The 27788-nt window shown below is 32.3% G+C and overlaps 1 protein-coding gene across 1 annotated transcript in view; it reads right to left on the bottom strand.

Moving 5' to 3' along the window:
* Window positions 1-27788, bottom strand: part of LOC106457073 (tyrosine-protein phosphatase non-receptor type 23-like) — a 69477-nt gene that overhangs the window by 39527 nt on the left and 2162 nt on the right. Inside the window, exons 2-7 of the mRNA XM_022382891.1 lie at window positions 26244-26318; window positions 20890-21017; window positions 9612-9738; window positions 8942-9073; window positions 6561-6743; window positions 457-615 (exon numbers count right to left, since the gene is read on the bottom strand). Coding sequence (XP_022238599.1) covers window positions 457-615; window positions 6561-6743; window positions 8942-9073; window positions 9612-9738; window positions 20890-21017; window positions 26244-26318 — 804 coding nt within the window. The remainder of the gene's footprint in view (window positions 1-456; window positions 616-6560; window positions 6744-8941; window positions 9074-9611; window positions 9739-20889; window positions 21018-26243; window positions 26319-27788) is intronic.

Consider the following 27788-nt stretch of genomic DNA (forward strand, 5'->3'; position numbering starts at 1 on the left):
TTCAGACACACTACTGGGACTAGGTTATAACTTCAAACATTGCAAGAAATAAGACAAAGCTTCACATATGCTACCAGAACTAATCAAAACAACTATCTTCTTCTCTGTGTATAAATTTCTTAGTTATAAATAAGAGTACTGAAGGAACTTGTGTTTCTCTATAATACGTTCTTTTGTTGCCTGCAATTTTTGGACAATTCTTAGAGTTAAAAGTTTAATAACTAAACATTACAGAAATAGAACGAGAACAATGCTAAGCTATGGGAGCTGTTGCTTTAATACATTCCATGAATCAAAAAGATCAATTCATTCTGTTTTGTAGCTCAGGTAAGTGGGGTGAACTTTGTATTCTATAATATCAAAAAATAAAAATTAGTAGAAAATAGACAGTATCAATTAATGAAAAAACATAACACACACCAAAACAAGACACAAAAATAAACTGAATATGAACACCTTTGCTATTTTGGCAGCAGCTTCCAATTTTTCTTGAGCTGACTGGTACCATGACACCCGTTCCCCCATCTTCTGCTGGTCCTCAGCTTGGTTACCCATATATAAATGTGATATACAAGCATAATAGGCCATCTTGAATTCAAGAAACTTCTTCCATGTCTGTTAGAAGTGAAAACAAGTCCAAGCTCTCATATAAAATATTCTATTTATCTATTTAGAGCATATGTAAATATATATTTATTTAAACACAGACACACACAAATATAATTTTCTTCAAATCTAATATTTTAATTGACCAAAGATATCAAATGGAAGTGGGGATTTATGGCATTAATGATCATAACACTAGAGTTATTATCCATTATTGAATTTTGATTTAATATTGTTTTTCATTATGCCAATTAGAACATATCTAAAGAAACAAAATACCCGTGTCTTTTTATGTATATTATTTTCCCCAAAGTTACGCCTTTTATATACTGACAACTGGTATAACTAAACGATTTAAATTTCTATCTGTGCAATTTTACTTTACCTGATTCTGTGGTATAATTTTATAACTTAAAATATCATACTTGAAAGAAATAAACTATTATTGTTATTATTATTATGTAATGTTGACATTTTGCCATAAAACAAATGATACAGTTAAGTTTATCTTATAACTGCAAATAAATGAAATTAAGTATCATAGTTTGAACTCAACACACTTATTAGGTCTAACAGCTGCAAAAAAAAAAATATAAAAGAATCAAACTCATGTCAAGTAGCCTCTATTTATTTAATTAGGGAAAAAATAAACTCTAAAGATTCTTCAACAAACTAATACTTATTTTTAAGTTACAAAAGTTAAAATGATGTAAGCCCTTCTTACTCTAGCATACAACATAAAATTATACAACAAAACTAATGTATACAAGGACTTAAGTGATCAGTTTGATCTAGAAAAAGGTTATTAGGTTTCACTAGTAGCAAAAATTGTCCTTTAGTCTTCTCCATAAATGCATACATTAGTGAGTTAGCTAAACCTTAACATTTTAATTTAAAATTAAAAACAAAAAAACATGTACAGCAATAGTGGGAGTTAGAACAAGTCTATTTGATAAACATAACAGACATATTTCATGTAACTTGCAACTAGGGGTCTTTCTAAGCCTTAGAAATGGTTTTGTCAGAAAAGGGAAATGGAAATCTTGTTGATCTATTCATTTACACTAACAGAAATGCTGCTCTATGAGCAGCTGTTTGTAATAGTAATTATCAATCATTGTATTAAACTGTAATGTTTTTATATATTAAAAGTGGTACTGTTTATTGAAAAAAATTTTTTTTTAAGAACTCCTGTTTCTCAGTAAAATTTACATCAATAAAGATATAATCAAATTCTCACATACAGTCCTAGTGAAAGTCGTGTTCTTGTTGTGAGGAAAGTATTTTTACTTAAAATTGTGTTCTATTAAAAATAAATTGTTGTTGCACATACTGCAGTTATTTTTCTAATTCTCTGAATCTGTAAATACCAAAAGTGTGAATTTTTTTATGGATTTTGTTTGTGATGCCATTCAATAGATGGTGCAGGAGTTTTGGTTACATACATAAATATTTACAGACACATTACATCCATTATAGTAAGATTAGTATTTAGATGTACAGCATCTTATTACTTAACCCTCTCACTATAGGCTTGGACAGTTCGACTGAGTTCAAAACCACAAAGTGACCATCAAAGTTTTCATACTATAATTTTTAACACGTGTTGTGTATCTTCACAAAATTTTAAGATTTTAGTAAACATTACAAGTCTTTTCTAGACACAAAATCCAATTTTTAATTAAGTATTCTTACTAAAAATTAGTCCATGAATACATGAAGTTAAAGTGCTGACGGTTCCAAATGCAAAGTGATTTTCATGTTAAGATTAAAAATACTTTTCTTCATTTGCAAATTTTCAAATTTCATTTGCTTACCCTCTAAAACATCTAACTTTACATTTTATCTGTTATCTTCTCTACCCTAACTCTAAAAGTCGATTTGACAGACTTTATAACTGTCACAATAAACAAGGAAATAAATCTAAATTATCCTTTTTTCTTTATAGGATGACTGAAAATTGTAACAGGAAACCACAACTGTTTATCCTAAATAGCTTAAAGTTTATAACACTATACATCTGTTTATACTTTATTTTATTGTTTTATTGCCCTTTGAACCATGTCTAACTAATAATCCCAAAAAAAGATGTAAATCACTTGATAAATGTGCAGCTCACATTACTGTATCAAATTATGTAATGCATGGAGCATACCTTGTGAAGAATTTTTATTATTTTTTTATCATCTTACCTAATCTAACACAAGTTTCCAATCTTTGCATTTTAGTTACTTTTATAATAATAAGTAAAGAATACACAAAATAAACAAGAAACATAGTGCTTACCTGGGTTTGTTTTTTTGCTGTTGATTGTCAATTAGGCTTAAGCCTACTTTTTATATTAATGATATTACTAAACTAAATTTTTCTTAAATTAAGTAATGCACTTAAAAACACAGTTTAATAATACATACAAACCAAATAATGTTCTATAATTATCATATTCATTCTCCCTTTTTAAATATACAATAAGAGCCTTTGAAAATTCAGTTAAACTTGATGATGTGATTTCTGTGTGCAAAAAGTTTTAAACCGAAGGCAAAATAGACATTTCTCTGTACAGAAAACAATGTAACAATTATAAAACGTCAGAAAGAGCTATTGGCAATTTGTGAGAGAGGATGTAACAGGTGGATGTGGCAAGTGGGTCTGATTTTCTAGTTTATGGTTCTGTCAATAATGAGATTGAAGGCCATAACAAATATGCTTTCCCTGAGTAATATCTATATTATAATGAGTATTTATGTCAAATTCCATATTCTGGGAGGGATGGTAAATAGATTAGAGAAGAGGGAAGACCTAGAGAGCAAATGCCACAATTCTCATACTAAGATAGATTGAGGATTGTTTTAAATATTTCCTTATACAATTAAGAAATTAAAACTTATATAATATTAAAACTTGATTTATTAACCATGGTTTGAAGCCATGTTTATTTGTGTACCATGATAATACAGTAATTTTAAATGTAACTAAAAACTTGTGACATGCACATTTTGTTCTGCCAGTAGCAAGAAGGTTAGGATGATCACAATTTTACTTGTTTCTAGAGAGCCTTTGCTTTTCTTAAATTTACTCCTTCTTATCAAAATGTTCATTTGAATTTATTATAACTTAATCCTATGAACTCAGCTAGGTCAAAATGTGCATATCATGACCTTTTACAGTTACATTCAATATTTATCAACTCTATTACCAATGTATCTTAATAAACATGGCATCAAAACATAAGTTATAATTCAAATTTTTGTATTATCTAAGGTTTAATCTCTTAATTCCAACAGAAAATATCCAAACAAATTCTCAATCTTCCCTTCTCCGGGTCATGTGACATAGTTTGCTTCAAATTCTCCCTTATAACTTGTTTTTTCTCTGTTGTGGGTTTCGGAGTATCCAACCAGTTAGAAACACAAATTATATATATTTACAAGTCATAATATAAAATATGAACCCCCCATCTTCTTGATTTGCTGTGATATAATGTATTTGTTAAACTCACCAGCTTTTGAAACATTTACCTAAACCATATGGTCTAATATGATAAACATGTTTATAGTCAACAGAAAAGCATTTGTTCCTTTATAGTTATTTTTTATGACAAGCATAGTAGACAGTTGGCCATAGACTTAATTGTCAGTGATCATTGTTGGTAAGCTCTGGAAAGCTAACCTATTTATAGCATAGTCAGAAACCCAGTTAAATTACAGTAGCATCAGGACATGCTATTTAAACAGCCAACTTACCGAGAAAAAAAGTGGGTCTAGTATACCAAGGTATCAATGGCAAAAAACGTGAATCCCTACGCAAGTGCAAAATTTCTTGTTTTTTTATATATTTATTTATTACTATATATTTTTAACTAAAGTAACCAAATGTTAAAATGAGAAACTTCTTATACTAGATAAGAAACTCTTAAATTGAGTCGATCAAAACTCAATATTATGGTATGTGCATGTCCGTAATCTGATGTTTATTGACATTTATGCTCTACCGGAAATATCCCACTGTAATTTATTACTTTTCACACAGAGAGAGGATCAAAAATAACAATAAAGGCAATCAAATTAAAGGAAAGCAAATGAGAAAAGATTACAAGTTTGGGCTGCTAGGATAAATAATTGTAATTCTCTGTTACAGTTTGCAGTCATTAATAATAAAATAGGGATTATTATTTTTATTTCACATTTTTCTACTCTTCACATCATTGTACATTGATTATTTTGCTACACTTAAGTGTAGAGAAATTAACAGATAAATTATAAAGTTTTGTGAAAAAAAAAACTTTGGCATTCATTTAGGAGGTTCTAGAGGTTATGCAAATGAACTGTGAAGACTGCAAAATGAAAAGAAGTATTTTTATTCTCAGCACATATGATATTCTCACCTCACACTCAGTCAGATAGACTCAGTAAAGGCTTTATATATTCAGTGGAAAATCTTTTTAATAATAGAAATACTTTAATAACCCTCTAACAACGACTTGCTTCAAAATGAAGTACGTTATGTAACTCTAGAAATTTCATTCCAGTAATAAAACCAACGGATGAAATTGTTTAAATCTTGACAAAAACATTCATAAAATTATGTAGCTTGAGAAAAATAAAATATTTCATTTTGGTTTATTAAATTCACTATTTAATGTACTTATTTACACTCAGACTCTGAATAGTTCAGTTGCAAGTTGATTTTCATTTTGAGTATAAAAATACTATTTATTATCTTACAGTTTCACATTTCACTTGCATAATGTCTAGAACCTGCTAAATGAATATCAAAGTTCTTTAAGGTAAATGTTTATATTTAATTTTCCATTTTCTCTACCATATTGCTAATCAATGTACAGTGCAATGAAATGCTTAGAAATATATACATACCTTTTAACTCTTCTTTGAATTATCTTAAAATATCTTCTTTGGATTAAGTGTAATTTCACATCTTTACCTCTTCACTTATAGTTTATTTTTAATGTTATATTTTGCTTTCCTGTTCTTTATCTTTGATTATTTATGTTGACACACATCAACAGGTGCCCATGGGCAATATAACATTAACATCGGCAAAGATGGTTTAGTATCTGGCAAAATCTTGTTTGTACTCGTAACTTTGTGAACAATTGTTTAGCAAGGCAAAGCGTAGAATAAATTTATCAAATCATTATACCTTTCAACTATGAACTTTAAAATGCAAATAATACATATTTAACTAAAATATAAAGTAAAACCAAAATGCAATTTAACTGTCTATCAAACTAATATGTACAAGGCGAGAAGACACTGCTCTCAACAATGGACTAAAATTCCTTTCAACTTCTTTAGTAAAATGCATACATTGACTAGCTTTCCTGTCCTCCTTAGAGGATATAGCATGAAATCTGCTCCTGTTGGTTATAAGCATGCCATTCAAGTTAAAACTTAATTATCAACACAGCTTCTACTTTGCAAGTGGGCATGCTTTATCTTGAAACGAGGAACTTTTACAACGGTTTACTGTTAAACAACCTATATACTGTCCTTTGAACATCTTCACAGAATCCTCTACATTATACACACAGTTTCTTCTATACGAGCTCTTAAAGTTGAGATCTTTGTAACTGTGAGTGCATAATGTGATAAGAAAACTTAAGTTTTAAATAATATTTTAGAGGCTTCTTTTGAAACAAAGGAATAAAAATTTAGATAATATAAAACTTTGAATTATAACATACTTGATATTAATAATTTCATTAAAATAAATTGACAATAAATTGATTCTTTGCATATAGTATACAAAAACATTAACTTCCGACTTCAACGTAACTTTAGGTATCACACACAACTCAATTTTCTCTCTACAAGTTTCATCCATGAGTTTGGAAATTTGGTTTCACTGTGAAAGAAAATATCTAGATTTGACTAATAATGGCAGAAACATCACAGAGAATATCAAGTAAATACCTGGTGAACAAGACTGCATACCTTGAATGTCTTTCCTCCAACTATATCAAGAATGCAACCAGGCTCCATGTTAGAACCCCCAGCCATCAGGTTGCCCATGGAAATTTTGTAATATTCCACAACCTGTGCTGCAACCTTAGCAGTAATTGAAGATTTTCTACTGTCTAGCATGGACTTCTCTAAAATACATTCCTGGGCTTGAGCCTGTAAGTAAGTTATAGTTATGCCTATTGTAGAAATGTACAACTTTGTAATTATATTTCCATAAATATTCAGTTGTTTTTTTAAGTGAACGTAGACAATGATTGCTAACATATTAAGATTTAATCATTTTTTCTTTTTGTGTGTGTAGGTAATGATATTTTTCTTAATATGAAATGATGACTCAGTTTTGCATAAAGTATAAAACTTTGTTTTTCATTCTTCTAATTGCCACTATAAAATCAATCCTTTCACAACCAAGTGAAGCATATTACTATTTCTGCATAATAATCATTAAACGTTTTTAAATCTAAATAAAAACCTCTACATAACTAAACATACTTTGCAATGTACCCTGACTATTCACCTACAAGTTAGAAAAAACAGATTCTGTGATTCAACTTTCATTGATATTTTCCTTGTGGACTTGTTCATTTCAGAAAATTTTTATTCCATAAAGAGGTTTGTATTCAACATTAAGGCCAATTTTTATAACTTTCTACAACCATGTTATTTGTTTTTATTCTATTTTTATTCCAACAAACATATTATTTCTGTATATCAAATACATTCATACATCTAACATGCTAGCCAAGTCTGTTGAAAAAATTTGGCAATAAAATATTTTAATGTAATTAAAACTAGTACAAATAGAGTTCTCTTGTCTTAGTTATAAGAATTACATTCATACTCCTTTTAGAAATTTCAGTACAGTTGTTTAAAATAAAACATGCTAGTCCCTAAACCCATGCTAAGGCAAAGGCCACCTTAAGTCTCCAGTAGTTTCAACTTACCAGTGACAATTTATGTAAAGCAAAAAACAGTTGCTAAAGTTTTTGTTTCAACAAAACAAAAAGCAGGTAAACCATAAAACTACTCTTTTCCATTTACTTAGCATACAGACAAAAACATAATATATTTGATTATTTGTAGGCATGTGATCAAAAAAGGATTCTGCATAATAACCATAAATTTAAATATTTACAATCCCCATAAGCATGAAAAAGCTTTAAGACAAAGAGACTACATGATAGAATATAATCAACTTTAAAAATAAATATTACATTATTGCATATACAGGGTGTCCCAGAAGTCTCAACCCACAGTAAAAATACACAATTCATTCTTCATTTATTTATTATTCAAATTGCATGCTATTAACAGCCATACACATATCAAATCTTGGTATACTGTGCCATCAGGGTATTTTCTTTCCTGAAATATGTACCACTGACATTAGAAATGTTTGTTTAGCTCTAAAAATGTCTATTTTCCCTATGGATACAGACTTTTGGGACACCCTGTAGATTGATTATTTATATAAGACATGAATAATATATATATATATATATATATATATTGTGTATTTCTATATGCAGCCAGTAAGTTTATATATTTCTATTCTCTAAATAAAATAAAATTTCAAACACAAACATTTCAGTTACAGCTTTACTTTGTGATTTGAGTGGATAATTCAGACATAACTTTTACAAGTTACAACAAATAAATATTGGGGTGGAAAGGGTTAAAAGAAAATCACTACTAAAATTATCTTGTTTATTTACAAAAATATCTTTTAAAAATTTCTAGCTCATCATTTCACATACTATGGTTACAAATTTTAAACTTTAATTTTACTGTGGAATAAACATTTATCATTCATATAAAACCTGAAATATATACACATTATTTTTTCTATACCTTCTGTTTTGTATAAAAGTAGACATTTGTTGACATCAAAATAAATATTTTCTTGAGTTGTATCAAATACAATTCTTAAATATTGTTGTGCACAAAATCATCTTGAAAACAGAAGAAAATATACAAAAAATTATAATGTCTGAAAAAGTAAACTACAAACTATTTAAAAAATACCTCTCATATAACAAAACAATTGCAGGGTAAAACTATTATACAAATCTGTCTCTATCATGTTTAGGTGTTAAAAATCAAACTCTCTCTTCACATTTGTCACCAAGATTAAAATTAAAATAATTCTCTCAAAAGTGTTGGTTGTAAAACTATAATCCATCATATATATAAAATTCAAATTATGTTTCACTTCTCAGTAACAGAACATAATACACTGTTTATCAAAACAATCTTTACCTTTTCAATACAATTACTTGAAATAAATATCACAATAGTACCATTAAACATTTATAATATAAAGTCAGCCTAATTTTTAGATGTCAACTTACCAACATAATATTAATGAAGAAAGTTAGCAGATCATGTGACATATCACTACCTTTTGGTTGTGGAAAATTGTCTCTCAAATGCTGAAATGCCCAAGCAGCACACTGGAAGTGTGTGCAGGCTATCTTCATACCCTTCAAAGAACATCAACACCTATATTTACCACTAACATTTTCTGATTTATAGTTATCTTAACATAGAGCTATAATTTCATGTGAAGTTAAAGTGAATACTTTTAAAATTCAAACATGTTAGTTATTCAAATATAAATGAACAACTTATTACATAAAAACCCAAATGTTGAAAAATATTAGTCACATTTGTATAATTTGTAAGATTTTTATTTCTTTTGCCATCTATTTTGTATTACTTAACTTTGGGTAAAATACAATACTCATCTCTTTCACAATATGAACTGTTTGAAAGTGATACATTGTTATATTTTAGAAAAATCATGCTATAATAGTTCCAAACCTTAAGTAACCCACTCACACTCAAAAAGTTTTTAACTGAAAAACATCAACTCTAAAAATGCACTATTATACCATTAGTAAGACAAAAACTTTAGGTGCTGTTCAGTTTGAATTAATATCAAAGTAACAAAAACACCACATTTTCAAAATTTCATTACAATTACAAACCAAAAATCCTTTGTTATAAATGTATAAATACCTCTGCATTATGTCTGCTGTCCATCGCTCCAAGTTCAGAGTGAAGAGCTCCAATATTATATAATATACATGCCTGTTCATACTTAATGTCTGTTATACTGAATACCAGACCCGAAAAAATGTCACTCCTGCAAGTGGGATAAAAATATTCTTTCAAAAATCCTTATTTTTGTAGTGCTCATTAAATGAAACAAATTACTGGAAACATTAAAAAAAAGCCCACCAAAAAAAAGAAAAAGATTGCCTATTCCTGGCAACTTGGCCAACACTGTTGATTGCACTGTAAGTCCCCACATTATTAATCTGTTTTCCCTAACATAGCAGCATAAAGGCTACGAAGTGAAACAGTTTCGAAATTATAAAAACTGAAAACTTTCTGTTGAAATACAGTGATCTCAGCTTATAAAAACAATTGACATAACTGACCAAGAAATTTGCTTGATTCAATTTGTTGAATACACTTAATTCACTGACTCATGTAATTCAATGCAAAAATGTAGACTCTTCAACCTGTTGAATGCAAGAGTACTTTTAGTTGTTACAAAATTCAGTTACATTTTTACATTTTATGCACTGTATAATCTTGAAGCAGTTTCTGATTTAACAAAAAGGGTAGGTTTCTTCATGACATTTATGAAGTTTATGAATGTTTCATCATTTAAATATTTTCTTGTACATGCTGCTTTGGTTTTGAAAAAACTACTTATATTAGTTTAAGAATTGTATAGAACAAGGTCATTAATACAAACACTGAATATATAAAGAAAACATTGCTTCATAAATCTGACTTTGGAACACACACATAGAAGCACTTAAAGCTAGTTGCAGAACTGATTCAAACATACTCGTCTCTCTCCCAGGACAGCAACACTGCATATTTTGTTGCTTTTGAAAAAAATCTAATATTGAACATTTCATTATATACTATATGTATACATAAAAACTTATGATTCATTAAATTAACATCATTAGTTCTGTTTTTCAGATATATCTGGAGCCCAAAATAAGTAGCTCGCTCTGTGTTAGAGAAATTTGATTACATCAGGAAGGTATTTAATTGTTTTTTTAATTCTGATATACAAGCTAGCTCTTAAGTATGTCTGACAACCATAAGCATCCAAAATAAATGTACACATGCATTTAGTGCTCAGCATATGAATTAAACTCATGGACAGAAGTTCAAATATGGACCAAAGGAAGAAGAAGACACAGTAAAGGGTGAGGAAGACACGGGTTCTTGTAAATGAGGAGAATATATATTAAAGAGAGAACATAACATTTTATATGAATGATTTGTATATGCTAATGCAGTGTTGGTGAGTCACTATAGATGAAGGCTATGATACACAGGTGACACATTTAGTACCTATATATTTGGTTCAAGAAAAATTCTCAATTGTTCGACATAGCAATACAGCCATTGATAGACTTATAAATGCAGGAATATGTTACATCTCTCTCAGGGAAGAGATATGCACATTGCAAAGCTATTAAAGTAGCACTATTACCACACTATTTTGAAAAAAGTAGTTTTCAACGTTCTCCATGGAAGTGGAAAATCTCGCACACCATTGTGTTTAAAACAGCAAAGGGCTCCAAAACCATATCATAAGCCAATATAAATTAAAACCTCAACTGTAAGATGAGAGCTATGGTTAGGAAAAAGAAGTATCCAACCCATAAACAAAAACACTACAATGAATTGCACATTTATGCCAATATAATTAACATGATAATAAACAAGATTTTAAGGATATGAAGCCTCATTTACCAAAAGTTCTCAAGCTTCAAATTACATCTCAAAATCTACATCTGTTTTCATGAGAAACACAAATCCACGTCACTACATATTTGTCAAATCCTTCAATGTAGCTCCAATGGTCTTTTATACCATTTATCTTTTAAACATGACATTCAAAGCTGACATCCACATACAGTGGAAGATCTATGGTACATTTTTCAAGTAGTAGCCTATGACTGATTTCACAATGCTTCTCAAAAGCTTGTTACAACGGAAGCTGCAGGGATTAGAAATTGTTTGTAAAATTATGGCCATCAGTTTTAAGAAACAGTTACAAGAGCAGCACAGGACATAGAACATTATTCTTATAAAGTGGAATTAACCTTCAGTAGTCCAGAGCAAGTAAAGAAGATTTGACTGAAACAGGTAATTAAACTTGAGGGAGCGACCATCTCCTACCAGGCACAACCACAAGTGGCAGATAATGAAATAGCCTCTAGGTAATGAGATCAGCTGCAAATAATCATTAACCAGACATGGACCAACTGGCAGTTATCATGGGGAGAAAGATGGGATATCTGTTGTTCCAGATATTCTTTCAAATGCCTCATAAGCCCACAAAAGGGACAATAATGGTTGGGATGGTGGAAACTGGGGAACATCTAGGTGCAAGTGATCATTGCTCTATTAGGTTCAATGTTTTGCTACACATGGCAATCAAAAATAATGATATTTTGGTTACAAGTTTCAAAAAGCAAATTTGAAGGGATGTGACAAGAATTATCTGTTGTGAATTGGGCAGCTAAATTATTTGGAAACGCTGATCAAATATGGAAAATATAAAAAAATACTACTGACCAATACTAAATACAACCTCTACTAAAATGGCAGTTACTATAATAAGCACCCTTCATGTTCATATTGTAAAATCCAGAGAATAACGTTTTGTCAGGTGCTTTGCTTATCATCCTATGATTTGTCAAACATGAAATACAGTGATTGGAATAACATGGTACTGAAATTGACACCTTCGACTAGGATTGGCTAAAACTTTTACTACTGAGGTTTAACATGACCAGACATTGTTTTACAAAGAAAACAGACTAGAAAAAGGTTTAGATACCAATCATAGATGGCAGGAGCAGTGCTAAAGTGCAAGGAAAAAATTTTTTTAAAAGTTAAAAAAAGGTTTTTTCTTAGAGGGTGCTTATATATTGTCTGAAACATATTTTTGGATTTTTTTTTATTAAACTTCTCTTCCAACTTTATTAATGAATAGAATTTAGTACAACTAATTGAATGCTATGCTACTATTTACAAAAATAAAATCTGAAATCCAATAAAAGATAAGCTCTCCAGAATTTTTTTCAATTCACAAATGTGATTTTGCCCACACGATAAGACAAAATGGTCATGGTAGGTAAGGAGTTAAACGATTCCTTATACAAGCAGTGCATCAAAAAATGCCAAAGTTATATTATACTCCTACATTTAAGTCATTATTCATCGATATATGATGAGATCACCACAATAATGCAAAATTCAACTCAAAGAAAACTGAAAGTGTATGTTGTGAGTCACCTTGGATCCGACCAGACCCCAACACAAATGTATCCTTATAGTAGACTATGGATTAAAAATCCAATAAGCAGGTTATTTACAACAATTATCAAACAAGGTTTCAATAAAATAAGGCATTATAAGCAGTCATCACAGAGAACATTTGTTGAGGAATGAGATGTGCATACATGCTTACCACAATGATGTTATAAGCAAACAGACATGATACTGTATTACTTTGACGAATTATCCTATACAACTTATATAATGAAATAAATGTTTAGAAATTTATTTTGTATGCTATAGGAAAAACTGCACATATAATGATGGTCAGTGTCAATATGGGGTCTGCATGGACCCAGATAAATATTAGATTGGAGCAAATGATACTATTGTTTTTGAAACAGGCAGATGGAGTATGTAGCTATAGAGTTTCTGCTTGACAATTATATGAATGGTTATAAATTTGTAATAATTATGTAAGAAAAAAACAGGATATACAACCAAGAAAGTAGTTGGGTTTCATTTGGACCCTAGATGTGTTAATGAGGGTTAAATACATTAAGGGTAAACAAAATGTTCGGATGGCATCGGACCTTTGAGAGATGATAAAAGAAGGCTCACATCTGATGATTATGAGATGGCTAAGGTTATTAGATACTGCTTTTTCTTCAGTTTTTACTAACAAAGATTTAAGCAATATTCCTCATCTTGAACAGTTGATATATGAAAATCAGATTAAACAAGATGATCACATTAATTCTGTTAAGAAAAAATTAGGAAGTTTAAAGAATGATAAGACTTCTGGGCCAGATAATATTCCCCAAGGGTTTTGAAAGAGGTTAAGGATCAGATATGTTAAACCACTTGCTATTATTTGGTTTTGTAAGTCCTTGATTAGTATGCAGGTGCCAGATTATTGGAAGTTTGGTAATGCTGCTCCTCTTATTCAAAGGAGGTGATAAAAAATTGTCCTATTAGTTTTAGAAAATCCAATAAAAGATGCTTTACAAAATAATTTAACAAAGCTTAGAAATTTATTGGACAGTCAATATAGTTTCACTAAGGGAAAATCTTTTGAGATTCTTTGAAAAGGTTACTGCTTAGGTAGATGAGGGTAAGGGTGTAGATTTGGTGTATCTAGATTTTTAGAAAGCATTTGACAAGGTACCACATAAAAGGCTTGTACAAAAACTTATCTCAGCAGGTGTGGGGGATAAGTTTGCTAACCTGATAGAAGAGTGGCTGAATGGAAGAAAGCAGAGGATTCTTATAAATGGAGTACAGTCAAATTGGATTAATGTTGCAAGTGGGGTACCTCAGCATTCAGACTTAAGACCTTTGCTCTTTTTGATATACATCAATGAAGAAATGGTCAATAAAATTATTTAAATTTGCTGATGAAATTAGGGTCTTGGGTGTTGCTGGCTGTTTCAATGCTGCTGCAGTACAAAAGGATTTAAATCATTTAGTAAGTTGGGCAAATAAATGGCAGATGGGTTTTAATTATACTAAATGTAAGATAATGCATGTGGGTTATCATAATTTGAATTATAAATATAACTTGGATGGGAATAACTTTAACAGTATTATTAAAGAAAGGGATCTTGGTGTAGTGGTTGATTAGTCTAAAGCCATCCAAGCAAAGTGCTGTTGCTAGTGGTAAGGCAAATAAGATTTTAGGTTGTATCTACAGAAATATTGAACACAAATCTAAAGAGGTTATAATTTATTTGTATAGGCCAGTGGCTAGGCCAGATTTGGAGTATTGTGTTCAGTCTTAGGTTCCTTATCTTAGGAAGGACATTGAGTTGTTGGAAAATAGTTCATAGGAGAACTACTAGAATGGTTCCTGGGATGGAGGGGTTGTCATAAGAAGACAGGTTAAAATCTCTCAAACCATTTTCTCTTGAAAAATGAAGAGTTAGAGGGGATCTGATTGAAGTGTTTAAGATTTGTAAAGGGAGTTGATAGTGTTGATGTATCATCTTTCTTCACAATTAATGGTGAGAATAGTAGGACTAGAGAGCACAAGTATAACTTTTGATAGGGTAGGAGTCATCTTCAGCTAAGACAGTTTTATTTTTCTAACAGGGTGGTTGGCCTTTGGAACAGGTTGCCTTCAGATGTTGTGAAGGTAGTAAATTTAAGTCAGTTTAAGAGAAAGCTTGATAACTGTATGAAGGATAAGGGATGGCTTTGAGGTTTTTTCTATTTAATAGTTTTAGTTTAGAGGATGGGACAGCCTAGATGGATCAATAGATCCCCTGTTGTTCTTAAACATTATGTTAAGTTAAATTTAAAGCACCCACAAGTACCCCCCCCTCCGATGCTACCTTCAAGATTACACTACTTAGTCAAAGGCTAATGGAGTAAACCAAAAAAAAGTAAAGTTAGAGGAAAGCAATGTGAAACCACCACTATACAAGTCCCAAGAATATCAAGGCTCACAGAGACACAGATAAAATTAATGTAAAGGGGGTTTCTTGCTCGGTAGGGATTGTCTTGAGCAAAAGGTTATACCAGACCATCATTTAGCTACTGTTTGCAACAAAGATAATATTATAATTGAAGCTTGGAATGTAAAAACAATGTTCTGAACATCAGCATCATGGGCGTATAAGAAGTCAGTTGGAAAAGAGCAGAATCTCTTACCTTAGAAATCCACACATTTTATGTATTTGGGAGGTGAAAATCATGAAAGAGGAATTGGAATAATGCTAGACAATCAAAGAGCAAAAATGGTCAAAGGCTAATATGCTGTTTCAAACAGGGTAATGCTCTTCAAGCTTGGAGGCAAACCATTTGACATCTCAATTATACAGACCTATGCTCCCACAGCTGAACAGAATGAGGATACTGTAGATGATTTCCAAGAAAAGCTTGAACGAACTTTAAAATGGTGCAAATAACAAGCAATTCTTATTGTCATGGGTGACTTTAGTGCAAAAGTCGGAGTTGATGATGTTCCAAAAGCCTATGGATTGGGTTCAAGGAATGACAGAGGGAGCAAACTGGTGCAGAAGCCATAATCTAATGACTGCAAGCACCTGGTTTCAAAACCACCAAAGAATACTGTGGACATGGAAAATTCCAGGAGACTGCACCAGACTGATTTTATTCTTATCAATGAACATTTCAAAAATCTATTAAATATGTTAAAACAGCCCCAGGTGCACATTGTGGAAGTGACAATGTTCCAGTACTTTGTAAAATAAAGACTAAGATGAAGAAAGTTTTGAAGTTGGAGCAGAAACCAAAACACCAAATTCATTTACTCAAATCAGATCCCAAGATGATAGAAAAATACATGGTTATCATAAAGAACAAGTTCAGCTCCCTAGCAGATATAATGGATTTCGATTGCCTGTGAGAACAACTGAAAAAAATCTATTATAGAAACAACAGAAGAAATTATCTCCAAACAAGTAAAAACAAATGGATGACACAAGACATTCTAGACATCATAGAAACTATAAGATTAGCAAAACAAGACCCAGAGATGTATAACAGATTAGACAAGGAATTCAAAAAGAAATGTACTGAATCAAATTAAATATGGCTGCATCAACAATGCCAAGAAATAGAGAATAATTGGAAAGTAAATAGAAAGTTATGTCCAGGAAAATATTAATGAAGTAACTGGGAAAACAGTGTTCCAATAGTGGATGCTAAAAGCAAAAGATGGCACCATCTTCATGGCTGTTGTTTCTTATTAAGCACAAAGCTACAAAAAGTGCTATCAGTGCTCTGCTCACCACTACATCTTAATGGAGAAAGAAGACATATTAAATGGATGGTATGACTACACAAAAAAGTTTCTTGAGGACAATAGTGATGACAATCCAGAAATAAAAACAGAATATTGATGGACCACCCATCTTAAAAGATGAAGTGAGACATGCAATTAGAAAAATAAGACGGAAAGGCAATAGGCCCAGATAGAATATCTATTGAAACGATCCAAGCTTTGGATGAATTTGGAATATATATATGACAACAATTTTGATAAATAAAATATATGAAGTGTTGAAATACCCATAGATTTGATCAGATCAGTCTTTGTTGCCTTACCAAAGAAACCTGGAGCGAGTGAATGCAAATTAAACCATATGATCAGTCTAATTAGTCATATGATTAAGATTATTCTCTTAATCCTCATGATGAGAGCATAAAATAAGATAAGACCAGAAATAGCTGTCAAACAAAATGGTTTTGTTGAGGATCAAGGAACTAGGAATGTCATATTTATTCTTCAAATGCTTCTAGAAAGAGCAGTTGAGGTTAAAAGAGACTTTTGGTAAAGTGAAACATGATGAATTGTTTCGTTTACAGCAAAGATCTTCATATGATCAGAAATCTATGTTGGGATCAAACAGCAGCAATGAGAATAGATGCTGAATTAAGTGACTTCAAAAATCAAAAGGATTTTTTTTATCACCTGCTTTATTAAACATCTACAATGAAAATATCTCATGTCACATTGAACACATAAATGGCATATATATATAGAGGTGGATACAATTTGAACAATCTCAAAAATGCACATGACAGTTTAAATAGCAGGATCAGAATCAGATCTGCAACAACTCTTGGACAGTGTGTTTCTTGTGAGGTCAATGGTTTATCTCTCAATGTGAAAAAGACTGAATGCATGGCCATTTCAAAGAAAAGAAACATACCATCCTGTAATATACAAACCAATGAAGATAAAATAAAACAAGTGAACAAATTTAAATATCTAAACCTTACCATAACAACAGATGGACAATAAAAAGATGAAATAAAGAAAAGAACAGGAATGGCAAGACATGCTTTCCTAAAAATAAGTCAAATACTGAAGAACATTTCTATGACCACTAAAACTCAAGTTCTCAAATGTTATGTTTGGTCTATCCTACTATATGGATGCAAGTGTTGGATGGTAACGAAAGCAGTTATGAAGTTACAGACCATTGAAATATGGTTTTGGAAAAGAATACTCAAGATAGCATAGACTGAAAAAGTTACAAATGAAAAAGTGCTAAAAAGAACAAAAGTAAAGAAATCTCATAAAAAATCATCAGAAAGTGACAGTTAAAATTCCTAGAGCATGTCATCTCTGAAGAAGGTTTAGAATTCCAAATATTGACAGGAAAGATTAGGGGAAATGAGACAGAGAAAAGCAAAGAACAAAGTACATTACTAACCTGAGGAAGTGGATTGACAACCCAGCTTGAAATAAAGAAAGATGGAGAGCCACTATCAGCAATGTCTTCTCATAGACAAGGCAGAACATACAGGTAATTAAAACTAGGGCATTTGTTAAGATGGACTTTTAAGATGGAGAAAGAAGGGAAAGATGATGACATGATGGCTACTTCAAACAAGAGACTATAATGACTAGAGGAAGCCTGAACATTTCTAAAAGGAGTACTTCTGAAATGGACACAACAAAAGACTTAAATACTAATTTCTAAACTGGAATACAAATGTATGTCATATTCATACAGTTAATTTAAACACAATAAATGCTTTTTAAATACCTCATTATAAAAAAAAAAATAAATAAATCATATTTTACACTTTTAGGCATCTACATTTTACCATAACACATAATCAAAGAACAAGGTTTTATTTTTATCACTGCTGCTAGCTATTTTAAAGTGATGCAGCATAAATTAGTATTGTGAAAGGAAGCTGTTACTCCTACTCTAGTTAATGCCTTAACTTATAACTCCTAAGCACAAATGATTAAACAATAACATTTCATGCTACTTATGATTTATCACACAAAAAGTAACTTGTATTTCAAAACTGCAACTTGCAATTTAATATAAAAACATATATATATATATAAACATATATATAGTGCAGTTACAATACAATTTAAAAAACTCAATAGTAAAAAATTGTTTCTTTCTTATAAAACTGTTTTCTCTTCAGTTAGTGATATTCTTCAACAATTAGCCTAGAACAGCAACAGATTAAATTCCAAGCCTAAATACATTTTAACTCACAGAAGTATTGCTTGCTAGATCAAGAAAAACCATGTGCTCTTAATTTTCAACTCCTTACATGCTAATTATTTCCAAATATCACATAAAATAATAATAGCATAGTGAATGATGACCATGATAAAGGAACTACAGTCAAATGTTAGTACTCTACATTGGATAAAAAAAATATTCAAAAATGGCTAACAACAATATATGTTAACTTTGTATATGGGCTCTGTCATTTTGGCCAAAATGACCAACACTGCAGCCACCATGTAACCACAAAGCTATACATAACTCTGAACGTACTACATCAATCTTCACAAAATTTGGCAATCTTTTAGTAAACATTACAAATCTGTTGTATGAAAAAAAATCAGATCATTTAATAAGGTATTTTTACAAAAGATTTGTCTGTGAATTTATGAAGCCTTTACCGAGTCAGTCCGAGTGAAAGATGATTTTTATGCTAAGAATAAAAATACTTCTATTCATTTTACAGTTTTCATATTCATAAACATAACCTCTAGACTACAGCCTCCTAAATGAATATCAAATTATTTTTTGGAAAGTGTCATACTTTACCTTTTATTGTCTCTATCCTAACACTAACTGTAGCAAAAGTTGAAAAATATCAAAACAATTTTTTTTTTCTATAACAATTGCAGATTGTAACAGACTCAGGTTATAACAGTTTCATACTTGCTTTCATTTAATTATATCTTTGAACTATGTTTAACTAGCAATACATCACCAGGAAAAAGCTTAGTGTAAACAAACTATCGAGTTACATAATGCTTACACTACACAATGGTAGCTCTTGTGCATTCTTGAAGAATAAATTTTTTTATTTAATTTATTTTTCCATTCACATTTTCTCATCTAACCAAACAAGTTTCTAACATTTGCATTTTGGTTAATTTTGTTAAAAATACATAAGAATATATATATAAAAAAACCAAGAAATTTAGCACTTCAACCTTGAGGCCCTATTTTGGTTGTCTAAAAATAGTTCATTTAACTTTCAAATACGCATTTCAAAACACAAAAAATTTATTAGGCACAAGAATAAAATGTCCTAGAACTACTATAACTTATTTGGATTTCTAACTAAACTAACCTGTAGATAAGTTTAAAATATGTCATTACTGCTTGGAGTAATTACTCTTTAGTCTCAACACATGAGGCCCTCCTAACAACTATCTGCTTTAAACACTAAAATAAAATAGACAATCATCTTCTTAGTTTATAATATGCTCTTTGTATTGGTTATAAACACGTCCAATAGCATTATAGAATTATAGACACTTCTTGAAAAACAGAGTATGTGGGAAAGGTGTGTCCGTGTCAGTTAAACCAAAATAGCAATATCTTAATAAAATAAAAAGTGGTTGAAATTCTATATTCTGAATTCTCAATATTTACAATATGTGTTTCTAATTGCTTGAACAATCTGAAGCTCTTCCAAGGGAAGAGAAAAAAATCTATAAGTGAGAAGTCACTGTACCATGTGACTGAGAGATACAAATTGAAATTAAAACTTTAATCACATTTTGATGCTAAGTTTATCAATACACATTGATAATAAAGTCATAGCACCAGTACTACACCACTGTGCCACATAACACAGAGGGGGTACAGACTGAAATTAATAAATGAAAATATAAATTATATTTTGATGCTAAGTTTATTAATGTACATTGATAATAAAGTAGTTTAATTAAATTTTTAGTGTAACTTTGTAAAAAGGTCTTCACATGCACTTTGTACCACCTTTATCCAGAGTTAATAAAGTTTCAAATTTATGATAAACTTCATATTTTTTTTGACATATGCATCATAAAGTTACATGCCTTTTCAGAAAAAGCATTTATTTCACACACATTTCAGGAACAAATTTTAATACTAAGATCCAACATGTTAAGTTCTCATTCAATATGTTATTTAGAGACAAACTATATATACTAAGTCCAAGATTATAAACTCATTTTCTTACTAACCACACAAAAGGAACACTGGCTGGTCCATCTTCTGCCATGGGAAACCGATTCTGCAAGCTCAACAGCTGAGAGTAGTACCTCTTCAAGGTGCTGCACCCTGTGAAGTCCCTTGGCACTTTACATGCTGACTGAAGAACAAAAAAAAAAAACATTACACATATAAATATTAATTTTATCAATTGTTCAAATCAGAGAAGAGTTCCCAGTGTTAACATCTTCCAACATTGAAAATGTATTTCCAATTAATACTTGCTTCTTCTTACATATAGCTTTCTTGATTCAGTGTTGCCTTTTATAAGTGAACTTGTTTCACTTGGCACAAGCCTTGAGGCTCCCATATAAACTCATGTGATTCCATGCGATATATTGCATTGTTGCATGCAAGTGAGCATGCGACAACCCTCCACCAATAGGAGTGTGACACACCCTCCGACCACAGCCGTCTCCCTTTATATGAATTGTCCAATCATCACTTCTAGATTAGGCAAGAAAATAAGATGAAATGAAAGTAGGTGGGAAATATGGGAAGTAAATACATTTTCATTGTTGAAAAGTGTTAACTTGCAATATGATACATAAACTCTACTCACATACAGCTAGAATCACATGTTGAAGTGGTGGAAGAACCTAGATTAGCCCCCTTTGGGAAGCACCCGAAGAGAACCCATGGAGTGCAACACCTTATATCATGAAACAGTATAGGGTTACATCTGGGAGAAACCATACCTCGTTTGTATCAGGATATACTCGTTGCTCATAAAATAAAGAAAAGGGAAGTGTCACAAGGACAGGTAAAAAATACAAGCACAGTCCAGAACCTGCATTATGCTACTGAAAGTGCTAAGTTTGTACTATGGCTAGGGCTCATGAGACCAAACATGATATGCCAACTCCAGTCCAAAACCAGGCAGCACTAGGAATTTGGTTTCTGGGCTGTGGTAGGAGGAAGATCCCTACCATCTTCACCTCAAGCCCAGCAAGGCTAATCTGCAACTGAATGAGGACTCATGTTAGCTAGTCCTGCACTAATCCAACACCAGACCACCTGGGAACCAAACATCTGGATAGTGGTATGATGGGAGAAAGTTGACCAGAGAGGTGAACTGTAACACAGGGATGGAACACAGTCACTCTTCTCTCTACTGAGTGTAATTGGTCACACTCAGGAGGCAGCCGTCATGGTCCACCATCCCAGTGGTAAGAAATCCCATGTGTGAAAGTATGTTGGAGAGCCTGGAGGAATGCATCACCACAAGACAGAGCAATGAGAAATACAAAACTTGTATTTTTAAAATTAGGCCACTACTAGGTTTTAAAATAAGCATAGAGGATGTGAGAAGATCCCCTGATAGTCCATGACTGAGTATGATTTGGATCAGGCCTTGTTTAAGAGAATGAACACCTCGAGGATACCTCAAGCAGCCTTGTGGAACACCCCATCTCATTAGTGAGCACTATATCAGGCCTTCATGGCCCTACATTGTGCAGATTTTTGGAAAAGTATACCCACTTGCCAATAAGGTGGAACCAGTAAGGCATGAGAGGGACCTGTAAAAGGAAAATAAAGAGAGAGAACTTACCCAGTAAAAGGTGTGGAGAATAATGACCAGAGGTAGTCTACAGCCCAATGAAGAAGGAACAGCAAAAATAATGGAGAAAGTATGTGCCAAAGGTGTGAACTGTTGTCCAATTGCAAGTGTGAACAATCTCCTATAAAAGATGATTGAAGTGAGCAGAATTGGTACAGTGTCAAATCTGATTTAAAGGCACCCAGAAGCACTGATGTACATTCCCATCCAATGAAGAATATGCTAAACAAATGAATTGACAAAGCCATCTAGTAATAATAATGGGAGAAAGATTGCAAGTAGAAGAAGGATTCAAAGGAGTGAAGAGACAAGACCACGAACCATAAAAGAAGTGTACGCCAAATAACAATGGACCTCAAAGACAGGGAAGAGGAGGGAATCAGGATCCAAGTGAGAATAAAGATGAGAAATGGAAGGGAGAAATATAGGTGTAAATGCTCTGACACCCTCACATGCCACAGATTTTTTAGGAAGAAAAGCAAGATTAGGGTAGAGAAGGACATAGGAACGATGAAAAAAGAATCAATGGCATACACATCAGAATGTCAATGACCACAGGCAAAAAGGAGGAGGAAATAGGTTTTAAGAGAGATATGATATAAGGAACAGGATGGCAAAGGTTCAAAGGGAGGGAGGATAAGGATGTGGAGAAAAACATTTAGGTCCCAGTCAGGACAAGGAAGATGAAAGAGGTAAAAGAAATGAATGTGCTTAGTGATTGATTGATTGATATATACATATATATACAAGATATCACAATTAAATTAAGTTGTTCATATGGATCATAATCAAACAGCTTCATACAACTGTAAGAAAATGATCAAAATACTAAAGGTTCCAAGAAAGTGATATGAATGGTGGATTTTTCTGGAGACCATTGACCTAAAATCTCCAAAGAGTTGAGACAATTACCCCATGTCATTAAGGCAGCATCTGTAAAAAAAGGCTATCACCCAAAGGACAAAAAAGCATGGTCGAGGAGGCCTATTGGGATGGAGCTAAAAGAAGCCAGTCATCATATAACAGTGGAGCCACAATTCCAAGTCGTGAATGTGACATACAAAAGTATGCACCACTTGGCAAAATACGTAAGGGGCCAGCACAAGGTTAAAAGGGAGAGCACAGAACTGATACACCCAAACTTGATGAGCAAACCAAAGGTAAAGTCTGGATGCAGAGAAGATGGGAATGTGAAAAAAAGCATCTGAGATGTCCACCTTGATCATCCAAAGCCCCAGAGCAAAAGACCACTGGAGGGTGAGAAAACTCTCCCTGATAAATCAAGGAAGATCGAAAAACCAACTGAGACATGAAAAATCAATGACTGGACACCGATCCCCAGTTTTCTTGGGAACAACAAACAGATGTGAATAAAATCCTCAATAAGGTCTGACACTGCCTCTAATAAACACTGGCAAGAAACAGGATACAATGGAACAATAGAGAAAAATGACAGAACTAGCAGCATCCAAACAATTGGCCCCAAATGGAAGCCAAAGATCCACAAAGCAAGCTAAGCAGGCCCCTACTGTCCCTAAGCCTAGAGGATAGTCACCACTGAGGCTGGCAGTGCTGAAGTTTATGAACAGAGGAAGAACAGATGGGAGTAGAGGAACAGGAGGGAGGGACAGAAACAGAAAATGATAGGGCACTAGGTAGAAATGGGTATACTCCACTAAAGACTCACTGATGGAGGAAAGGAGCTAGACAAAGTTCCCTGAAATGAGGGACACAAATGCACCTGAGCAAGAAGAATGTTCCTCTCCAGCAAATCCCAGCAACAGAGTAACCAACTAAGAAGTGACAAGGCCGAGGAAGTTGATAAGAAGATAATGGACAAGTATCTGCTGAAAACCCCTCAGAGAAATGGTGGATTACCTCTGAAAGAATGTGAATGGAGGAAAGATGGTGCAAAAGGGTAGTGAGGGTAATAAGAAGGCAGAAAAATTCAGCCTGAGAAAGTCAAAAAGAAGACAAAGGATATGAACCCCAAGTCTGAAGAAAATACTCCAGATTTGGGAGTCAAAGAAATGGAAATCAGCCCAGTGATAAGGTACGGCATATACGTCAACCAGGCAAAGAGGACGAGGCATGCTGGCACTGGAATGAAATTGGGATAAAAACTGTTCAGCATGAACATGAATATAAGGAGGAAGAGGAGGAAAACATAATAGCCAGGAAAAGGGGTCAAATAAAGAAGAGAATGTGAAGAATCATACAACACAGGAGATGGAGAAAGTATGTCACAAATCTGAGAAACCATACTTAAGAAGATTGTTTGTTTGTTTTTAATTAAGTACAAAGGTAAACAATGGGCTATCTGTGCTCTGCCCACCACAGGTATCGAAACCCGGATTCTAGCATTGTAAGTCCGCAGACATAACACTGTGCCGCACTTAAGAAGAAGGCCTAGGGAGATCAATGACAGTACTGGTAGAAGTATTGGCAAAGATAAGTAGTGGAAAAAGACTGTCAAAACACTCATCATCATGAACTGGATTCACAAGAGGAGGGATATCTACATCGGGCTTAGAAGGTCCAACTGGCATGAAAGACCCCATCTCCCATTGCACAATAGCTATTTCCTCCTCAACAGACAGAGATGAACCTGATGCCATTGCAGTTATTTGTCCAACATAAATAACATCTAGTTGTCCCATGACAAAGGAGAAGTAACAGTTACTTGAGATTCCATAATGTGGAAAAACAAAAGACCCACAAAATCTGCAAGTGCAGAACTATTTGGAAAATTAAATTTCAAAATTAAACTTTGCACAACAATTGTTCTGATATGTAGATATTTCTACAAGACAGTATGACCATTTCAATAATACTCATGAGGAAAAAAAAAAAAGACATGTACATGTGAGTACCAAATCGAGAAGTGATGAGTGAATAATCCATATAAAAGGAGTCTGCTGCACTAGGAAGTTGTGTCGACCTCCTCTTGGTAGAGAGTTGTCAGATGCTCATTTGCATGTAACAGTGCAGCAATATCATGTGGAAACACAAGAGTTTAGGTGGGAGCCTCAGAGCTAGCAGTGAGCAAAAAAAAGTTCACATACAGAGGGCAGCACTGAATCAAGAAAACTATATGCGAGAGAGGTTATGTAATGTATTAGAATTATAATTTTTCAAACAAAAGGTACAAGTCCTTTGTTTGATATTGATATCTATTTCTGGAACACAAACAATTTCACTTCATCTCAAGTCCTGTAACTTTTAAAACCAAACCATAAACTTCAAATTTCAAAGATGAAGGCAGGATGCTCTCTTTATGATAAGACAAAAATTAACTACACATTTGGATCTCAAAATTTGTAAATTCTTGTATAAGCCAGCAAATTGATTTGACTGGAAATGTTTAAGCATTATCATAGATTCTTTTTAGGTGTTTGGACAACTGATTAACCACAAAAATTGACCAATTTTCCTTTACTTTTGAGCATTCTAAAATATCAAGCAAAAGTACACCGATTTTCATGTGTGTAACACATTGGATAGGGTTTGAAACTTTTTGAATTTCACAAAAATTGGTCTACAGATAGAATTTTATTTATTGTTTAAAATTTTTAAGGCTTACTTTAGCCAAAAGTTTTATTTGTTTTATTGCCCTTCTCAATGTTCAAGAATAGCTTACCATTTATAAGTCAAGTTGAAATTTTTCATTTATGCATGTACAAGTTCAACACATGCTTTAACATAAGTAGTCAGTGCAATTACACAATGAGGATTCTCACATGTTAACTACATAAAAACTATTACCTGCCGCAAGCTCTCCAGTTCTTTGATTTCTTTATTATACGATTCAGGGTCTTCATGGTAATGATCTCGTATGAACTAACATAGAGATAAAAAACATTAGCAAAATACAATTGTCTTCTTCTAACATTATATTTGAAATATCACATATTAAAATTTATTAACATTACATGTTAATGCAATCAACTAAAAACATGCTAAAAACTCCAAGTGGATATAAAATTTATGACCTATAAATGTGTGTAAAGGATGGTAGGTAGAAGGTGCAAGCTAAAATGAACCACATAATTAGCCATTAATTTCTGAAGAGACTATAGCAAACTAAGTTCTTGATTGGAATAATACAAAATAATAGGATATGAGCTCCCCCCCACACACACACAAGAAAAAGATAAAAGAAGCCTTCTACATCCATTCTTATTTAAAAAGAGATGTTGAGTTCAGGGAATTCAGAGAACAGTTATCAGGATGATTATAGGTTTTGGAATGGTTATCACATTGGAGGGAGTTATCTTTTGATATACTTTAAATGGAGAGTAAAAGAGGTTGAGGAAATAAATGAGGTTTTTCAAGACTGACAGATTTGTAATCCATAAATCAAGAAGAAATAAAAAACTGCAGGAAGTAAGACTGTTAAATGTAAGTAAATCTCAGACGTAACTCAAGTTAACATATGGGTAACAAAAGATAATTTTGTTCGTCTTTCAAGGCTGTCCACCCAAGTAAAAAATTAAAACCAGAATTTATTTTTAATAAATTATAAATTCTTCTCTTAAACTCTTGTAAAGTGCCAGCCTCCATTGCTGCTCATGACATCATCTTTTAGAAAAATTGATGTCTTAACTGAGGCCTTACCTGCCTTTTATGGAATCTTAAACTTGCATCTTCTTTTCCTACTGTCTACAGAGTTCAGCCAAAGAAATTAGGCCTTTTTATACTTTATGTTAAATTTATGCTAAAATAGGTCTAAATTAAGATGACTCAAATGAATTACCTTGTACATACTAAAATTAAAAGTTATTTGCTAAGTATTTGTCTCGTTTACCAATCAATCCAAGTCCGTTTGTAGTACAGTCAGAAAAATGCTCAAAAAGTTTAATATCATCAGCACATTTTACTAACTGACTAATTATGCCCCTAACAATATCCTTAAAGTAAATAAGAAAACTAAAGGCCTAAGAGCTGACCCCTGATACACACCAACAAATTTCCACCAGCTATTGCTGAAATAATCTTCAACATTCACCACAACAAAACTCAACTCACGAACAAAATTGGTAGTAACAAACCCAACAACAGAACATTACACTGCAGTTTACCTTTTGTCCCTGAAACCAGCTCAAGAATAATCCACACTTGGATAACACTAGCCATTAAACACAAAATTTCTGTCAACGTCAAATTCTCTCAAAAACCTAGCCCTAAAGTAAAATTGTTACTAAACAAAAATTATTTAGAATCACACAATACCAATGTCATTTACAAAATAACATGCAACAACTGCCCAGATTTATTCTACATTGGAGAAACAGGAAAAAAATTGGAAAC

The sequence above is a fragment of the Limulus polyphemus genome, unplaced genomic scaffold (genome assembly GCF_000517525.1).
Source record: "Limulus polyphemus unplaced genomic scaffold, Limulus_polyphemus-2.1.2 Scaffold289, whole genome shotgun sequence".
NCBI classification, from domain to species: Eukaryota; Metazoa; Arthropoda; class Merostomata; order Xiphosura; family Limulidae; genus Limulus; species Limulus polyphemus.